The 19336-nt window shown below is 41.8% G+C and overlaps 1 protein-coding gene across 1 annotated transcript in view; it reads right to left on the bottom strand.

The window, feature by feature from the left end:
• Nucleotides 1-19336, bottom strand: part of Adgrv1 (adhesion G protein-coupled receptor V1) — a 546923-nt gene that overhangs the window by 50275 nt on the left and 477312 nt on the right. Inside the window, exon 87 of the mRNA XM_052743671.1 lies at nt 2575-2696. Coding sequence (XP_052599631.1) covers nt 2575-2696 — 122 coding nt within the window. The remainder of the gene's footprint in view (nt 1-2574; nt 2697-19336) is intronic.

The following is a 19336-nucleotide window of genomic DNA, read 5'->3' as shown; positions in this document are numbered from 1 at the left end:
TGTTCTTCTCCTACACTCTACATTCGCGTATTCAATCATTAAACAAACCTCAACAGTTCTAAAACCTGTCACTGGCCCTCACCTTAGGACACTGTCAGAATACTCATCTTTCAGATGACAGCAGCCTGCCTGCTCACAGTGTCTCTTTTGAGTATTCCCTCCTAAACATTTCTAGATATTCTCTGAAAGGCTAAGCATGAGTATATGAGCATGCCATGCCTTTCAAAGGGAGAAGAAGATTAAAATCAAAACACCCAAGCCTGAAGGCTTCCCCCTGCATGAGGCTGCTGCCAACCATCCCGAGAGCGCACGGGGAGCTGGTATTTCAGTCAACCTGCCCTTTCTGTCTCTTCTCACCTTTCCCCCCACTGTCAACCATTTTCTTAATCTAGACACTGTTCATTATTTTCTTCTTTTACAACCTCGGCCAACACTGTTTTCTCAGCCTGAAATAGCTTGTTGATAGCTACACATTCTTCATTTGTCTAAAAAGCATGCGGGGTGTTATGGATTCCGGTAGAAGCAATAAAGCACACTACAGACAACATGAGCTCATATACTCTATCTATACAAACATGGCTTCTTATCGGAACTTGAAAACCACCACCATGCAAGCATGGCTCTGTAACAAGTCAGAAATTCAGATTTTTAATGTTTCTCAATTTTAAAGGTCTGCAGCAAATATTTGAAAATCGAATCACTCCTGTGTACCACCGAGCAGCCACCAAAAAAATGCTTGTGCCGGTGTTGTTTAACACTTTTCTCTGAGATCACAACATTCCATCCTGCAGGGGAGTGCCTTAAACAGGTAGCTACATCCCTAAAAATCAGACTGAGGAGGGCCCAGGTACTAACTAGATCCACGAGGCCCTTCCTTCCCCAACAGAGTATATGGAGCCCAGTTACAAAAAAGACGCCAGAATATAAGCTCAGCTTCAAAAGAGACCAGACCAGCTGTGTAGAAGAAGCAGAAACCAGCCGAGCTGCCTAGAAGAGGGTTAGACATTGGAGGCACCTGGAAAGGGCATTCTCCAACCTGCTGAGCTGCCTGCAGGCTGTACCCTGTGCTCCAGGTTCCCAGCTGTGGTGAGCTGTCACGCATGCTGGGGTGGCCTCGGTAATGCAGCTGTCTTTGAGTCATTTCTGCTCCTGTAAATGACCCCTCACCCATATTCCTTAAGTAACCCCAAGAGAGCTCATTGGTCAACCAAGTTAGACTATGGTGGTATCTGCGCTTTGATCTGTTGTGGGCTGCCTATCTGGGGTGAGTAGATGAGTGTGTTTTGTCTCCCCAGGAAAAGTTTTGTCACATAGCAGTAGGCTGTCAATGTGGACTTTGATCTCATTTCTAGGTGTCCAAAGCTGGCCAAGGCAGGGCCTCTGACCTACTGGCTTACCTGTGCACGTCACATGGATTGCATGCTGGCACAGGCAGAGGGAAATGACCCTAACTCAGCTCTCACGACACTCCACTTATATGTCACCTGCCACAGCATAACTTGTAGCTAATTGCTTACTCATTTCAATCACCAGTCCCACAGGGGCATGGCCATCTTCTCTAAATATTGGCAGCACCAGTGAACTGCCTGGCAGTTTAAGTAAGTGTTCCACGGGCCTGCACAGAGATGCCCGTGTTCCACCTGATTCCAAACTCTAAGGTCACTTGATATTTTTCCCTTCCTAACCAGAAAATGTACTTTGATTAAATGTCATCATGTAAGCTCTATTCTGATAAAAGAACTTGTCTCCCCCTCCTCTTCCCTTCTTCTGCTTTAAGACTAGGTTTGGACAAGGGTCTTGTGTGTGCTGGGTAAATGCTCTACCACTGGATCATATTTCAGCTATGTGCTATGACTCTAACTGTATGTATATATGTAGCATATATACATGTTTTACAAGTTATTACAAAATATTGATTACAGAAAAGTATTCTTGGCAATTTCATTACATTATTTTAGTCTAAGGGATTTTTTTCACTTTGGAAAATAAGAAAAATATACTCATTTGTTCCATTTGATAATTTCAGGATGCAACATTTTCCCATTTAACCAAAGCACTAAGAAGCACTGATAGCTTTTAGTCATACTACCCAAGCATATTTGTAAAATTAATTTAAACTTGCCATTACTGGACTCAAGAAAGGGTCAAATCATTTTTTTAGTCACTGAAATATTCTTATATCTAAACATTAGGATTTAAGAGGAAATTGTTTAAACATCCATTTCACTGCTTCGTTGACCTAATGTCTAGACACAGCTACGGCCCATATATGTGCATCGGTCCTACATGGTTGCTATCTGATTATAACTATCCATAAAGAACATATTTTTGCAGTTGCTTAATGTTGCTGAAAAGAAACAAGTAAATATTTTCCTTTCCATGTGTGGATGATGGGTAAGTTGGAACTCCAGACATATTTCAGATGTTAGCTATTTGGCCCCCACCACATTCTTCTAAAACTTTGTATGTCATTGTGCACCCAAACTCATCTGTATGTAGACTCTTACTTTTTGAACATTGACACTTGGGTTTGGCATTCGTTAAATGCATGTGGCCTTGTAAGGCTTGGCTTACCTGCAGGCTATTGAAAATGACGAAGAGAACCAGCATCCAGAAGTGTCGGTAGGCCATATGCAGTCCTCCCCAAAGCCATGTCACAGAAATCAGAGCAAAGAGGTATAAAATCAGAGGAATTTCTGGAAAACATTAAGAAAACAAGAAAAAAAAAAAACTGAGGTTCGGAATACTGCATGATCACACCCGAACACAGAATTATTTTGGCCTCCTTTTTGTGGTGGGTGGTGTCTATCCTAACACCCATCCAGAGAGCAACCTAGGAAATCCTTCTGCTGCGTGGAGAAGAGAAGGTACAGCCATATAGTTCCTGGTTTTCAAATAGGTCTGCTTGTCACTTGGGGAAGGGGAAGGAAGAGATTTGTCCCTGCCTAGGCTACCACCTGCTGGACTGTGTGGGAAGCAGCATAGACAAGTACCATGCTCCCCAAATTTCCTTAAGAGTGAGGGGTGGCCTGAGCTCCCCAATGAGCATGCTCCAACGCGGCACTTAAATTATAAGCTTTAAAGTTTTTTGTGTGATCCCTGAGATAACAAAACGTATTGTGAAGGTTCAGAGTGGAGATGAAGGGACTAACTCACAGTTACCAGCAGGGAGCATTGGAGCTGCCCATCAGGCTCTCCTGAAGTTGTTTAACGGTTTCCATATAAAGTGCCCCGCACAAAGGTCTCCAAGCCACAGGGGCGCTAACATATTCTTTTTGTTACTAGTTTTGTGTGTATGTGAGGGTTTTGCCTGCATGGATGTCTATGCCTCACTTGCAGGGAGAGCCAAAAGAGGGTGTTGGATCCTGTGGAACTGGGGTTACAGACAGTGGGGAGCTACCATGTGGGTGGTAGGAATTGAACCTGGGTCCTCTGGAAGAGCAGGAGTGCTCTAAACAATTGAGGCGCCTCTTCAGCTCCTCTGACGGTGGTTTTCAAGATGGATTGATTCTGGGTCACAGGACTCGACTGTCATCTCCACTGTCTCCTTTGATTTTGGGGTGGGGAGACTGTTTGAATTCTCAAATGTCTTCACAGAAGAGCTCTTAATCGTGATATAACAGTCTATGTGCAATTTAGAAATTGAATGAGATCTTAAAGCAGCCATAAATAAATCTATGTTGAAGCTATTGAAAGGCATTAGGACAGACTCTCAGGACAGGCCAGATGACCCACCAGAAGCACAGAGAGTCCTCACCCTGTGTGGGTTTGAATAGTTACATACGATTTTAGCAATTTAAAATTTCCCTTTTGTTCTGAAACAACCTCAAGCTAACAGAAGAATTGTAAGGACAGTGTGGTGACAAGGCCTTGTGGGCTTAAAAAGTCTGGAAGTTGCCAACCTCTCCAAATACTATGATTTGCATTTTCTATGCCAACATTTTCCTCTATAGACACAGTTTCCAAAACCATGAAGGCAGCACTGGAACATTACCAGCACCTTAAAGTTCCATTCGGTTATTATTTTTAATTTTTGTTATTATTTGTGTATGAACATATGTGCTTTGTGTATTTTTATATGTATATATGTATACATGTATGTATGTGTGTGTGTATTTTGTGTGTGTGCCTGAGTAAGGGCACATGCTTGTCACAGCATATGTGTAAGCCAGAGGACAACTTTCAGGAGTCGATTCTCTCCTTTCACAGTGGGTTCTGGGGATCGAACTCAGGTCATCAGGCTTGCGTGGCAAGCACTTCTCCACACTGAGCTCCCTCACAGACACCATTTAGCTATTCCAACAGTTCCCTCCGTGTGGAACAGCCAGCACCGTACAGCTGACATCTCCGTAATCCCCCTAACCAAAACCGTTGAGAAAATCTTGGAATTTGACATTTGTGTTGATTCCAGGTAGTTTTTCTTATAGAGTACGGTAATGGCGAGCTTTATATTTCAACTTGACTCGATTTAGAATCACGTGGGGAGAGATTCTCAGTGAGAGATTAGTCATATTGGGTTGGTCTGTGTATGTTTCCATGGAGATGTGTCTGGATTACTAGTGTCAGAGGATGTGGGGAAGACCCAGCCCACTCCTGGTGGCGCCATTCCCAAGGCAAGGGGCCTGGACTGTATCCGACAGTGGTCTCAACCCTCCTAATGCTGCAACCCTTTAATACAGTTCCTTGTGCTGTAGTGACCCCAACCATAACATTATTTTCGTTGCTACCTCCTAACTGTAATTTTGCCACTGTTATGAATCGTAATGTAAATCTCTGTGTTTTCCAAGGGTCTTAGGTGACCCCTGCGAAAATGTTGCAACCCACAGGTTGAGAACCACTGGTATACAAGTAGAGAAATGAAGCTGAACACAGGAAAGCAAGTAAGCAGGTGAGCATGGGGATGTGGTGTGAGCAGCTGTCTTAAGTGCCTGCCACCTTTATTTCCTTACTAGGATAAACTGTGGGCTAAAATAAACCCTTTCTCCCCAGCTGCTTTTAGTTGGGACATTTTATCCCAACAACAGGAATGAAACCAGAACAAGGACCATAGTTTTTGGTTTTATTTTTTTTCCATGTTTAGATTTGAACTGTAAATGTAGGCATCGCAAGTGATAACACAGGAACTCAGCTTGTCCCGTTAATGAAGATGCTCATTCTGGTCACTCAAGTCTGGGAGGGTTGCAGAGAGTCTCTGCTAAAATTAGCCTCCTCTAAGAGGAGAGCCTTTGTAATTAAAAAGTATCTTGTGTGGCATTACTTGGAAACTATGTAAATGATCTTTTCACTACCAAATATTTAGTTTATTCACTTTTATAATATGGACGCAGGGATTCCTATTGTATTTAGGGGTCTATCATTCATTAATATTTATTTTGCTGCCTAAATCGCCCCTAGTTGGAGCTCTCTCCAGGTGGCTTCTGTGTTGTTCCCTGTGTCCTCACCATTCTATTGGCACTTGCTAAGTTATGGGTCCAAGATACTTTAGACATTCTCTACACTAGTTTTGGTTTCTTTTAGGATACAATAGTATTTGGATACCATGATCTGTATGATCTACAGCTAGACATGCTCACTTGCCTTTGGTACTCCTAAGGTGTCTCAGTAGTCAATAGCTATCACACACACACACACACACACACACACACACACACACACTCAATCGTACATGCATTCACTTCCTCTCACACCTAAAGCAGTTTCCTGTTGTACAAGGTATTTATTGATTATAAAGTTTTTCCCGTGGTAGAGGCTAACTTTAGTGGGTAATTTCAGATTAATTTCATGATTCAATGATATTGTTTCTTCTGGTTCTCAGAGGACACATTCTCAGATGCATGTCTGAAAATGTGCATAGTATGTTACGTTTTTCATGTTACATGCTTATGATAATGTTGATGACCCCTGCCTTATCACTTAAAGAAAACACTCCATGGCTTCCCTTTGGTACATTAACATTGCCAGCATCACTGTTCTCGCACTTTTGGGCCACCATTAAGTGTTACTTGAACCCAAGAAGTGTAGTAGTTGAGCAGTCGACCCAAAAGTCGACTGGTAGCTCTTCAGCAGCGAATGGACAGATAGTGCATACAGTGTGGATGCGCTGGACAAAGGGCGACTGTGTCTCAGCCTGTGCAGAACATTACAGCATGACTTAAAACCAGTGAATTGTTCATTCCCAGACTTAGTTTTGGTACAATGGAAAGTGAGAGACTGGGAGGGCTGACAACTTTAAGTGTTCATATCTCTCTAAGTAATGGCATCTCTCAGTTCACATCAATACTTTCACTTGCCAACATCACAAACATTAGTTCCGGTTTTCTCCCTTTCCACATTTTGTGACTGTTCTCTGTCAACGGACAGTCCATTCCCCAACTGTTTTCAGTAATCTTAAATGTTCTATGCACTTCCCTGTATGGATTCCAGCTCCTGATGCTGTCGTCTTTACCCATGTATATAGAGCTTCCAAACTCACTCTGGAGTCTATGCTGCACCCTACTGCTCACTCGAATGACCCTAGCAGTGACTGGGTTCTGGTAGCCAATGTTTGGGTACCCTTTCGTGCATGCATACCTTGCTCTGAACCAACTAGAGGATTTGGGGTGGAACTGTTGAGGAAGAGAAAGGAAAAGAAAAAAGATGTGAGCAGAAAGAGAGACCCACAGCCAAGTACTAGGTGGAGAGAGCCAGGTTGAAGGTCTCCATCTGGTCCCTACCCTCACAGCTCAGAGGAACTTGTACAGAAGAGAGGGAGGAGGAATTGTGGGAGCCAGAGGTGTTGAGACACTAGGAGAGCATGAAACTGAAATGGCAATTGCAGAGCCTGCATGGCCTGACCTAGGTGCTCTGCATATATGTTATGGTTGCTGGCTTGGTGGGTTTTATTTGTGGGGGGAGGGGGACCCCTAGAGTGTGAGTAGGGGTGTCTCTGACTCTTTTGCCTGCTCTTGGGACCTTTTCCCTCCTACTGGGCCAAGCTTTGATGTGAGGGTTTGTGCCCGGTCTTATTGTGTCTTGTGCCATGTTGAGCTGATGTCCCTGGGAGGCCTGGTCTTTTCTGAGGGGAAACAGGGAGTATGGATCTGGGGGAGAGGGAAAGTGGGGGGACTGGGAGGAGTGGAGGGAGGGGAGGCTGTGGTCAGGATGTATTGTATGAGAAAAGAATAAATAAAATTTTTTAAAATGTTATATGTTCAAATACTAAGCAGTTTAGGAAGAATTCACTAGAGAAATAAAATTTCTGCAATTATGTTTAACAAGTTAAATTAACTGATTACTAAAAAATCACCAACTTCTTTGTGAATAACATTTCATATCATTAAATCAATACTATTTAATTTTTTTAAAAAGCAAACAAGAAAAAGAGAAGTTGCAAGAGGTAGAAAAATCAGATTTATTTATAAAGAGAGAGGCCTTAGCAGAGGGCTTTGCTGATATTTTGCTTAGATATATATACTCATATAAACCATCTGAATTATTATAACTTCTAGGGAAAATAAGATAATATAAAATACATTTATATAGATGAATAATTCTTTTTCCAATAATGTCTTGCAGCTAAACAAGAGAGAATATGTTCTGATTTAAATTTTAACCAAAGTTCTTTTATTTTCTCAATGAAATCCTTCTCAGTTAAAGAGTCAGAAGGCCCCGATGAGCCTAGGCAGCTGCTTAATTGTCAAAGATTTATCATCAACTCTACAAGCGACATCTTAGTTTCTACTGTATAAACAAAAGTTTCTATCTGTGGCTCTGTGTGGAGCATGAAAGGCTATGCACAGTTTTAAATGCACAACTAGGATCCACAGTTCCAGAATTTGGTCGACATGTTCTTCCAAGTCCCTAGAGCTAAGCAAGCACTATGCGCTGACAGAACTCTGTGCAAGCCAACAGAGCATGCCGGGGCTGCTGCCTGGAGATACCCACAGCCCATTTCCTTCTGTAAGCAGTGTGGTAGCTTGGCACTCCAGAGCAGAAACCCTGCAAGGAGGAAAGCCCGTCATAAATAACTCTGCACTTAGCAGCAGACTCACTCTGGCTTTCCAGCAGAGCAGCAGTAATTAAACAAGGGCTTCAGATGGAAGAAACATCCAGAGGCACATCTGGATTTTGTGGGCTTTAAGCCTATAAAACTGGAGGAGGGGGCACTTCTTTAAAAAACAAAAATTGCAAGTCTATAATTGGGCTACGCATCTCAGACGGCACCCATCCAAGAGAGAGGCTCTGAAACTTAAGCTTCCACAGCTTTATTGTCAGTCTACCTCTGAAGAGGCACCTTTTAAATTCTCTGGAGCCTCAGGGAAAGGAGAATGGGGGATGGGAATGGAAGCTGAGAAGCATGTTGTTAAATGGCTACCATGCTACCATTAATTTAATTTGGCAAGCTGGACATTACTGTTCTCTTTAATGGAAATAACTTTTGTTTCATAATTACCAAGCTGGGTTTTTCCATATAATAAATTACTGGTAACTTATCTCTTGCCTGTATGTCAATGTTTATCAAAGAAGACACTTATCATTGGTAATGTTAGAGACAACTGATATTTAGAGATAGCTTTGTTAACATAACACAAGAATAATTTCAATGTTTGCCATAAAAAGAGACCTTAAAAACACAGTATTCTATCCGAGGAATGAGGAGCTCTATTTAAACAACAATGCACACACAGTGTATGAAGAATGCCCATACCCTAACAGCAGCAGCAAAGCCTCCAAACACTCCAACTCCAAAATGGGCAAAGGGCTGAGAAAGATTGTTTCTCTAAATAACTATATAAATGGCCAATAAACATGTGAAAAGATACTCAACATAACTAGCCACAGGAAAAAATAACCAAAACTACAACAAACTATAATTCATACTCACTGTGATAGCCGTTACCGAGAAATGGGAAAACAGTAAGTGGGAAGATGGGAAGAAATGAGAACACCACTGATGGGAATGTCATGTGTGGCTGCTGTGGAAAATGTTTTGTGGTTCCTTAAAAGCTAAACAGAAAGTTACCATAGGCTCCAACAATCCCAGGCCTAGTTTTATCCCAAAGAAGTGAAAGTAAGGGAGGAAATGCTTGTATACCATTGTTCATAGCAGCATCAGCAACAATAACCAAATTGAAGCAGCCAAATGTCCACCAGCCATAAACAAAACCTTAGGTGTATTATAATATCACCTGTGCAATGGTAGAGAGTCATGAAAGGGATTAGAATTCTCATCACAGAGGCTCTGGGGAGCTGCCTTGCTCCTTGCTCCACATGATGACCATTACCATTGGGATGATATCAGCTATGAACCAAACACCAGACTGTCGGCGGCAGCAGCTGAGACTTTGCTGTTTGTAAGGTATGGTATTTTTGCTAAGACAAAGATACTCAGGATTAGAAAGGAATGGGGTTGTGCTATAAACTTATAATACTAATGAACTCTTGGCAAAATGTTTTGAGTGAGATAATATAGACACAAAAGGATTAATAATTTCACTGGCATCAAGGTAGTAAACGCATTGATAGACAGGAAGTACACAGGGCTACCAGGAGCCAAGAGGAATAAGGGAAGAGTTACTATTCAGCAGACACGGAGTTTCTGTTTGGGATTATAAAAAGCTTCAGGATATTTTGATAATGCTAATGGTTACATAGCATGGTGGGAGCTGGTGATAATTAACTGTATAGTTAATGATGCTTAATGATAATTAAGTGGATGCTGAAAACATTTAAGTGCTAAATTTTAAAAAAACTTCATAGCTGGAAGTTTTCCAGTGTCCTGCCAGGCCCTGCAGTCCAGACAAATCTCTTTTACCCACAGTCCTGCAGCTGCTTATAAAATAATCACTCAGAGGCTTGTATTAATTATAACCACTTGGCCATTAGCTCAGGCTTATTACTGACTTACACTTAAATCAACCCATAATTCTTAACTATGTTTAGCCACGTGGTTTGGTACCTTTTCTCAGTTCTGCCTTGTCATTTTGCTTCCTCTGTGTCTGACTGGTGACTCCTCACTCAGCCTTCCTCTTCCCAGAATTCTCCTTGTCTGCTTACTCTGCCTATACTTCTTGCCTGACTACTGGCCAATCAGCATTTTATTTATCAACCAATCAGAGCAACACACATTCACAGCGTACAGAACAACATTTCACAGCAAAACTTTTATTGATTCTTTGTGGATTCTACATCATGCATCCCAATCCCACTCATCTCCCCTTCCCCCCACTTCCTCTGCCTTTTGTCCTTGTAACATCCCATCTTAAACAAAATTTAAAAGTAAAGCCAAAAACAAAACAATTCCCCCCAAAACCAAATGAACAAAATAAAAAAAAATATCTCAGAGGCCCAGTGAGTCACACAGTATACCCTTTAATCCATACATCTTTATTAAGTACTAAATTTATTATTTACATATATATTTATTATATATAATTATTACAAAAAGGGGAAAAGATTGTTAAATCAGTTATGTGTGAAAATAAAGTTTCATCCTTGTGGAATGAAGAAGCAAAGGGAAGTGACGGGGGAAGGTTTAAATGAGGAGGGGGTCAGAGGGTAGGACAGAAGATGGAAGAGAGATAACTAACTCTGTGGGTGTTTGATAAAGCACACAGACAGGTGGACACACACACGCACACACACAGAGGAGAGACAGAAAGAGAGACTGTAAAGCAAGTGCTGGTGAGGACTACTGTGCAGTCGTGTCTTCTGAACATGACAAGGCCGTTGCAGTCATGAATTTGTCACAGCTGTGACTGCCTGCACAAAGCCAGTCAGCACTCCAGCTGACTGGGAAGGGACACAGAAGGCCCCACCCCTAGCAGAGGAACTACTGGCAACTGACAGGAACTAAGGGAGGTAGTCAGTTCTCTTCACCTGTGTGGCCCACAGTAGGCTGCTTGTGTTCCAGTGAATCATCCTACACCCATGGACGTATGGGCAACACCAACTGAACTCAGTGAGTTACAGAAAAAGAAAAGAGGAAGACATAAAGTTGGGTGGAGGATTTGAGGTTGTGCTGGTCCAGGAGAAGTTGGTTGTGGGGAGAGGTGGTAGATAAGACCCAAATACATGCATTCATGTATGAAATTTCTGAAGAATAGAAGCCATTTAGACAGACAAAATCAAATTATTAAAGTACTGAAATACTCAAGTTAACAAGATATTACTAATGTGAAAAACAAAGCATTTCAAAGCTTTCTAGAAGAAGTTACCTGTAGAAAGGGGAACACACAGAAAGTTCTATGTTGGAACTGCTGTCACTAGGAAGCTGACTCCTCAAGTCAGTGCTGATGGATGACATCCCATCTCCTGACATTCTGTGTTGAATTGTGGTGATGGGGGTGTGCGATCTCAGTGAATTTAACTGTGGTTTGTAGAGAACACCCACTGCTTTCTTAACCGTTTCCTTGATATTCCACCCCTCAAGCTATGCTGCACTGACGGCAGTCAGAGCTTTGTTACAGAAATAACAACTCATTCCTGTGAGGCTGGAGTGTGTAATGTGTTTGCAATCTAAAGCGCTTTTTACAGTTTTTACCCCACTGACCTCCAGACTTTGGGATGTGCTACTAAAACAGACTCATCAACATAAAACCAGGAGCACGACAGTGAGATGATGGGGATTTAAGATAGTTATGGTTTTTTGTTTTTGTTTTTTTCCACCAGAGCACTCATTTAAAGTAGAAAAATAGGTACACTGAAAAAAAGAGGCATCAAAGGATCTTTTTCTAAAGCATGGTTCTTATTCTGAAATTATTAGATATTTGGATACAAGGATGCTTCTGTGATCTGATTCAGTTTTTGGTGAGATTATATTGTACCCTGAGCCTTCTTACTCTATTAGCACTGTTTCCACAACATATAAGCACTCACTAGTGCTCTCAAATATTCCTAGATGCATATAGGCTTACAAAAAAGTGCAAGGCATTTGTGTCCCAGAACTGGCCAATCAGTATTAGGCCACTATGTGGAATAGGTTAAAAATAACACTTATGGGTGAGCTTTGGAAATTGTTTACAGAAACAACCTCCACCATATTTGGTCAGCCCATACTCTTACTCTTTAACCACAAGTCCTAAACATGGTTCTAACTTTAGAATTTCCTTTTCATTTCAGGACTTCTGCAGCAAAATCCTAAACATTTTGGAGAAGCTCCATCACATTCAAACTGCAACTAAAAATGTTCTGTCCAACCTATTTAAAAATAGACCCCTTGTGGCAAGATAATACCCATGTGTGCCAGAGTGGCATGAATGTTATAGAGGTAACCAACTATTAAAGGCCTGCTCCACAGAAGGAAAGCCATTCCTGGCACTGTAAATCTTGCCAACAACTCATGGTTTGGGAGCTCAGAGGCCAAGGGATAAACCTAATTAATATTATTCTGTTAAATGGACAGAGTATCAAACTGATCTCTAAATTCCTGTCTCTGTACACATAGATTAGTGCAGTGAGACCTCAGCAGTGAAGTTTCTTTGTGCAGTGGATGGTGGTTCATGGAGAAACTCAAACTGGTCAAAGTACAAAGCACAAGTATCCGTGGAATACTCAGGCACAAATGGGACATACATATCATCTAACCCCAAGGCTCAGGGTCCATAGTGGAAGGAGGAAGCAGAAATATTGCAAGAGCCTGAGGTTAGGGTGGAATGGAGCAACAGTATCCTCAGGACCACCACACTCATGAACTCACAGCCGCTGTGGTTGCCTGCACAAGATGTGTACAATAATAAGCTAATCAATATTTCAGCATGTGTGTGTGTGTGTGTGTGTGTGTGTGTGTGTGTGTGTGTGTGTGTGTGTATGTATGTTGGGGGGACTCTTGAGAACCTACTGCTAAATGAAGAACTGTAGAGAATTGATGGCTTTTGGGAAGGAAGAGTCAGTCTTCTTTAAGGGTGCAGTCACTGGTAGGTTGAACACAGTCCAGTGGTCGGGATATGCCAGTAGCATAAATTATACTTGATGAGTTATTTAAAAAAATAAATTAAAAAGAAACAAAGTTGGGGCAGGGTAGGGAAGTAAGAGCAGCTCTGGGAGGGATGAAGAGGGGTGGGTGAATATGATCAATAGCCCATTGTATGAAATCCTTAAGGAAATAATTAAAATACTATTATTTCTTTTAAAATACCTAAAAATAATCTTTCAGTAGCTTCTCTTCTCTATCCTCTTCCTCTTTTTGATTTTATGTTTAAAATTTCATAGCATTATTATGTAAGTTATGTGATCATTGACTTTATATGTTAACTTGACTTGGAAAAGAGAAACTCAATAACTGCTTAAACTTTCTGGGTGTGTCTTTGAGGATGTTTCAGAGAAAAGTGAGCATTTGAATTGTGAATAAAGCAGATAGACTTCCTCAATGTGAGAGGACATCACCCAACCCACTGAGGGTCTACACAAAGAAAAAAGGTAGAGAGGGACCATTGTGTGAATCTGTGAAGGTGAAGCCTGGAGATCCCAAGATGTTGGAGATGCCAGGGCAGTGAGAACCAGTCCAAGAGAAAGTATGTTGCAGTCAACAGAGCTGAAAGGAGTTGGAGATCTGAAGAGCATTTTGACATCAGACATGGAGATGCAGAGTTTAGAGTTTGCCCAGATGGTATTTGGCCTTGCTTTGGTCCAGTATTTCTTCACTATGATCCCTTTCCTCCATTTTGGAACAGTAATGTACATCCTATGCCATTATATATTGGAAATATATGACCTGTTTTTTTTGTCTGTTTCTTTGTTTTTGACCTTTCTGGAGGAAGTTACTGTGAGGGTGGGCTTTGAGGTTTCATATATGCTCAAGCTATGCCCAGGTCTCACACCCCTTCCTGTTGCCTTTGGATCAAGATGTAGTCAGCACCATGTCTGCCTGCATGCCACCATGTACCACTATGATGATAATGGACTAAACCTCTGAAACTATAAGCCCCCCAATTAAATATTTTCCTTTATAAGAGTTGCCAAGGTTATGATGTCTCTTCTCAGCAATAGAAATTCTAAATAAGACACATACCTACCTATCTTCTATGTATCTTTGAATATATAATGCCTGTTGGTTCTTTTTCTATGGATAACCTAAATACATTTGTACCTTGTGAAATCCTCTGCTGCACAAAGCCCATGAAAACACTCTCAAGTGCTTAGTTCTACACCTTGCTTACAAAGGGAGGGGCTCAAACTTAGTTAACTTAGTAAGCAAAAGCCAAATTCTAGTTCAAGTCTTTGTAAGAGTAGCTAGAATACAGCTAAAAGTAGAACTGACAGCTAAATTTGCCTGCCTAGTATTTATTTCTCTCACTTTTTACTGAAATGCAAAGGAACACGGGGGGGGGCGGGGAGGCTTTAGGGTGCAGAGAAAACATGGCAGAAAAATTTATGGTTGTGGTTTATAGGGCAAAGCCACCTGTTAATGATATTCCCCCAATGACAGACCCCTGTGATTACTGTTTATTTAAATTATACTTATTTATTCATTTTGGGGGGAGGTAGGTGCATGCTCTCAGCTCATATGGAGATCAGAGGACAGCCTGGAGACTGAACTCAGTCTTCAGGCTTAGCATCAAGTACCTTTACCTTTTAGGCCGTCTTACCAGCCCAATTACTTACATTTTGATGGAAGAGGGGGGAGAGACAGAGAGAAAGGGGGCTACAGGCATTGATCACTTCCCCAAATCAGTCCATTTTATTTAAGATTTCCATAATCATATGCCAATTCCAAGACCACCGAAGGAATTAGATCTGCCCTAGTTTCCTGACCTTGGAACTTTACTTACCACAAATCACAGAAAGCAATATGGTTGTGAACTGCACATTTTTTTTTTTTTGAGACAGAGTTTCTCTGTGTAGTCCTGGCTTTCCTGGAACTCACTCTCTAGACTAGGCTGGCCTTGAACTCACAGAGATCTGCCTGCCTCTGCCTCCCAAGTACCACCCCTCAGAACTGTACCTTCTTGAGAGAAAAGCATCATAAATCCTAACTTGTTTTCTTCTGTTCTTCCACTCTACACTATGTCATGCCACCACTCCTTTCTATCTCATCCCATTCCCCTTAAAATATGATAATGGGACTTACCAGTGGCTTATGGCACACAGTCCATAAAGTTTTCAATGGGAATTGACGGAGATCATCGTATATCTTAAACAAAGGAAGCCTGAGTGATCATATCCGTAATGTAGGCCTACACCTAGCATCTACAGACATAGATAGTTGATACTTACGGATGTGTGAAGGATGGTGTGGAAGGAGCTGTGCAGGTGATATGCTGGACCCCAGGACAGAAGTCAATACCAGCTTATTTCCTACTGTATTTGGCAGGGTTGAAGGAATGTGAGTCTGTTCCCCAGGGTCTCAAACTCTGCTGAGAACCTCACCATCTGGGCTTTGCTAACTGCAGACTTGGGCTTGCTTGGATGCTGAAGGAAAGCCCAGTGTCACTCCTGCTTTGAGTGTGATTTATATGGACTGAAAAGATGGTGAAAGCCTAGAATTATGGTCTTGCCTTGCAGAAGCTATATATAATTTTCAATTTGCAGGCTATAATTTTGAATCTAAGGAGAATAACCAAGTTATATGAGACATACCCACACTGACCTTGCAAAAACTGTTATTAGAGTAATTCTATTTGAAACATGTACTCTAGTGTTGCCAGAAAACATAGTGCTGTGTGGCGATGGAGTTGTTGAGTATGTCTGTGATTGTCAAGGAAAGGTGCAACATTGTGCTTCTTCCTCTGAGACAAAACTGCCTTGGAAGTATGGGAAGGGAAATTATCATTTGGGTTCACAGCTGAAACAGTAATGTTCTATGAATGTTTTGTCAAATAAAAGTGACGAAAGTTTTTAGACATCAGAGTTCTAAAACAAACAGGAAACCAGCTGAGTAAACATTAAAGATCAACTTAACCTATTTCTGTAACATCACCATTTAAAGAGTTAAAGAGTTTGAAACAGTTGAAGACTGGTTTAGCCTTGTTCTATAATGTGACCATTTACTCGGTGTTAAAGAGCTTGAAATGCGGGCTGGAGAGATAGTTCAGCGGTTAAGAGCGCTGGCTGTTCTTCCAGAGGTCCTGAGTTCAATTCCCAGCAACCACATGGTGGCTCCCAACCATCTGTAATGAAGATCTGGCACCCTCTTCTGGCATGCAGGCAGAACACTGTATACATAATAAATAAATCTTTAAAAAAAAAAAAAAAAAGAGCTTGAAATGCTCCTCTATGGTAAGTTTCTTGCACCCTGATAAGCCTCTCCACCAACATCCAAATCAGATTGAATTAGAAAAGCCCTGTTTTAATGGGTAAAGCATTCCCGGGAGGTTCTCCAACCCCCCAGAGAGGAGATGGGGACAACAGACGGGAAAACCATGTGTCTGTTTTCAGGGGATGCAGCTTAAATGTCCTGTAGGAGTGGTCTTGAGCCTCTCTGGGGGAGGAGCTGTGTTTGGCGGGCTTTGAAGAGGCGGGTTTGGGGGGAAGAATTGGGGGGAGGGGAGTTGAGGTGGATCTTCAACCAGAACATTCCAGAGTCTTTGAGTATAGGCATGCCAGGGTGCCAGGGGTTGAGGTGGAGCTCCCACCCAAACACTCTATGAAGATGCACTGGCACTGGGCAGCAACTCCTCACTCAGTTGTCAGAACACCAGAAATGTACAACATGTCTTTATTTTGAATCTTACTAGATGGCCTCATAATATCTAGAAATTAAGTTACTAACTAAGCACTTACTAGTAATGAGTTAAATATTGTACATAGTTTGATTGTACATCACAGAACAGCCATTAGGATAACGGGCTCAAATTCAGTGCCAAAGTCTTGAGTCAAGTAATAAAATATCTCATAAAAATGAACACTAATGATAATTCTATGTGTGGGTTGTCGTATATACCAGTTCCCAGGACTGTTTTCTGACATAGCCTCAGTCTGGATAAAGGCCAGTTTACCTCAAAACTTACTTTCTCCTTTAAATTTGTAACTTAGCCACCCTACTAGAAACCACAATTTTAAATTGTATTATTTAAATGTCTACTGCTTTATCACAGGGATCTGCCTGCCTCTACCTGAGTGTTGGGATCAAAGGAGAGAATTACCAGACCCCCACCTTGTCTCTTTTCAGTGTGATTGATTGCAGTTCTTCTCCCATTTGCTATTAGATTACAGGGAAGTTGCTTCTCCTTAGAAATAATGCTGTATTTCTCAAAAGGTTTGGGTGTATTACTTTCTTGGGTGTTGAATAACTATGTCTGTAAATGCAGAAAATGAACATCACACCACATACAGAGCTGTCCTCAGGAATGTACAGCTGACCACAGAGCAAGCTGTGTTACATAAAGGCCTGCCATTGTCCAATGGCACAGTACACAGGAATGGGGCAGGGATCTTTATGTACGAGGAGTGAACTAATATCTGATTGCTCATTCTTACTAGCAGTCTCAGAGAATAAAAAGGGGAAACACTAGTGTTGAGAAAAAAAGTCCCAAATTGAACCCCCTGTGTATGGTTTAATGGGAAAGAAGCCAGTGGAGTAAAACATAATCATAAATCACTGGGCATGTCTTTAATCCCAGCACTGGGGATGCAGAGGCAGGAAGATCTCTTGAGTTCTTAGCCAACATGGTCTACATAGCGTGTTCCAGGACAGCCATCCTACAGAGTGAGACCTTATTTCAAAAACACAAAGCAAAAACTTGAAGTGGAAGAGATGACTCAGTGGTTAAGAGCACTGGCAGCTCAGAGGATCCAGGCTTGAGTCCCAGCTAACAACCATCTGTAATTCTAGTCCAGGTGGATCCAGTGCCCTCTTCTGGCTTTCAAGGGCACCAGGCACGCACATGGTACACAGACATACATGCAGGCAAAATACTTACACATAAAAATATTAAAACCAAACAACTTACACAAACATAAACAAAAAGACCAGCAATAAGAAACCCTAACAAACACTTGTTTTGACAATGTTTGTGTATTAGGAAGTAGATGATTTGAACACAATGACCAGCGTCCCATAATAGGTCATTAAACGTTTCTTTCTCTGTATGCCAATGCCACAGGTACCCTTCATTTTCTTTTTCAGATTCTAATTCTAGCATTTCTTTCCCCCATTCTCTTGAATTTTTCATGTGAAATTTAAAGCATGGCTAGACTGGCCCACAGGTATGGAAGGCAGATGCTATTGTTTGGTGTGTGTGTGTGTGTGTGTGTGTGTGTGTATGCACACGCAGGTACTTGGATCTTGTAGAGTCAGAAAAGCGTTTGTGAGGAAGGAAGTTTATCTTCAGCCTTGGCCTTGAAGGCAGGCAAATGTAAATATTGAGGTTAAAGGAACAAGAACAGCATAAAGAAAGGGGAAAAGGCAAATTTATAAATCCCAGTGGATTGTTCCTTTTGGCTACAGTTCAAAGTTCCCAGAAGTGAGCAATAAGAAAAATCTCACAGTAGTGGGCCAGCAATGTGGAATGATTTTTCATCAACTATAGAGCCATTTAACACTTCCGATAACAAGAGGTATCCCATGAAAGAGAGCTTAATCTCACAGAAAAGCAGGCAGGCTGAGGGGAGGAAGCAGGGACAGGGCCAGTATATTAGGAACCATGGTGGCAGTCTAAGTGGGTGACTGCAAAGGCCTGAGGCAAGAGCACCTCCTCCAGTGTAAGAAGTGTGTGTGTCAGGGGGACGACAATGACAGAACTGCAGTGTTACCCCAAATCAGGAAGAGAAGGTGGACAGTGGGAACTCATCACCAAAGATTCCTATTCAGACTCATGAGACCAGAATTCCTGAAGTCCAAGAGGTTCTGACGCTTCAGATCTGATAACCAGTGATCTGAGTGGCTCTAACTATAGTGTGACAGAAATGATGCAGGTGTCTTAGATAGGAAAACTAAAAGACAGAAAAGAATGAGAAATGTCAACCACATTGAGCTCAGAGGAACTGAGCAAGGCAGATGAAGACGGGTGAGACTTTTTCATACTTCTTGAAGATAAGCTATCAGAGGGAAACTGAGGTAGATATATCCTGAAAGCGTATTAAAATGTGTGTGTGTGTGTGTGTGTGTGTGTGTGTGTGTGTGTGTAAGTGGAAACACAGCAGGGATAGAGTTGGCAGGTTTTAAAATTACTAGCTACCATGATATGGAAAGCAGAGGTAATCCCTGGACAACATACACATTTTAGAGTTTCTTCACAAGGAAGAACCATTAGCAGGGAGTGAGTAGGAAAATGAAAATGTCACCACCACTAGGGAGATGGGTCTTCTGAAGAGGGAGGGCCATCGGTACTGACTTTAGCAGGAGAGATTAAGGAGAAGCGGATGAGAGAGGAGCTGCTGGGTTTGGTGTGCAAGGGCATGGGTGAGGAATGAGTCACAT

Source organism: Peromyscus californicus, unplaced genomic scaffold (genome assembly GCF_007827085.1).
Source record: "Peromyscus californicus insignis strain IS unplaced genomic scaffold, ASM782708v3 Scaffold_18__1_contigs__length_77618521, whole genome shotgun sequence".
Taxonomy (NCBI): Eukaryota; Metazoa; Chordata; class Mammalia; order Rodentia; family Cricetidae; genus Peromyscus; species Peromyscus californicus.
This window is presented reverse-complemented; position numbering and strand designations above follow the sequence as displayed.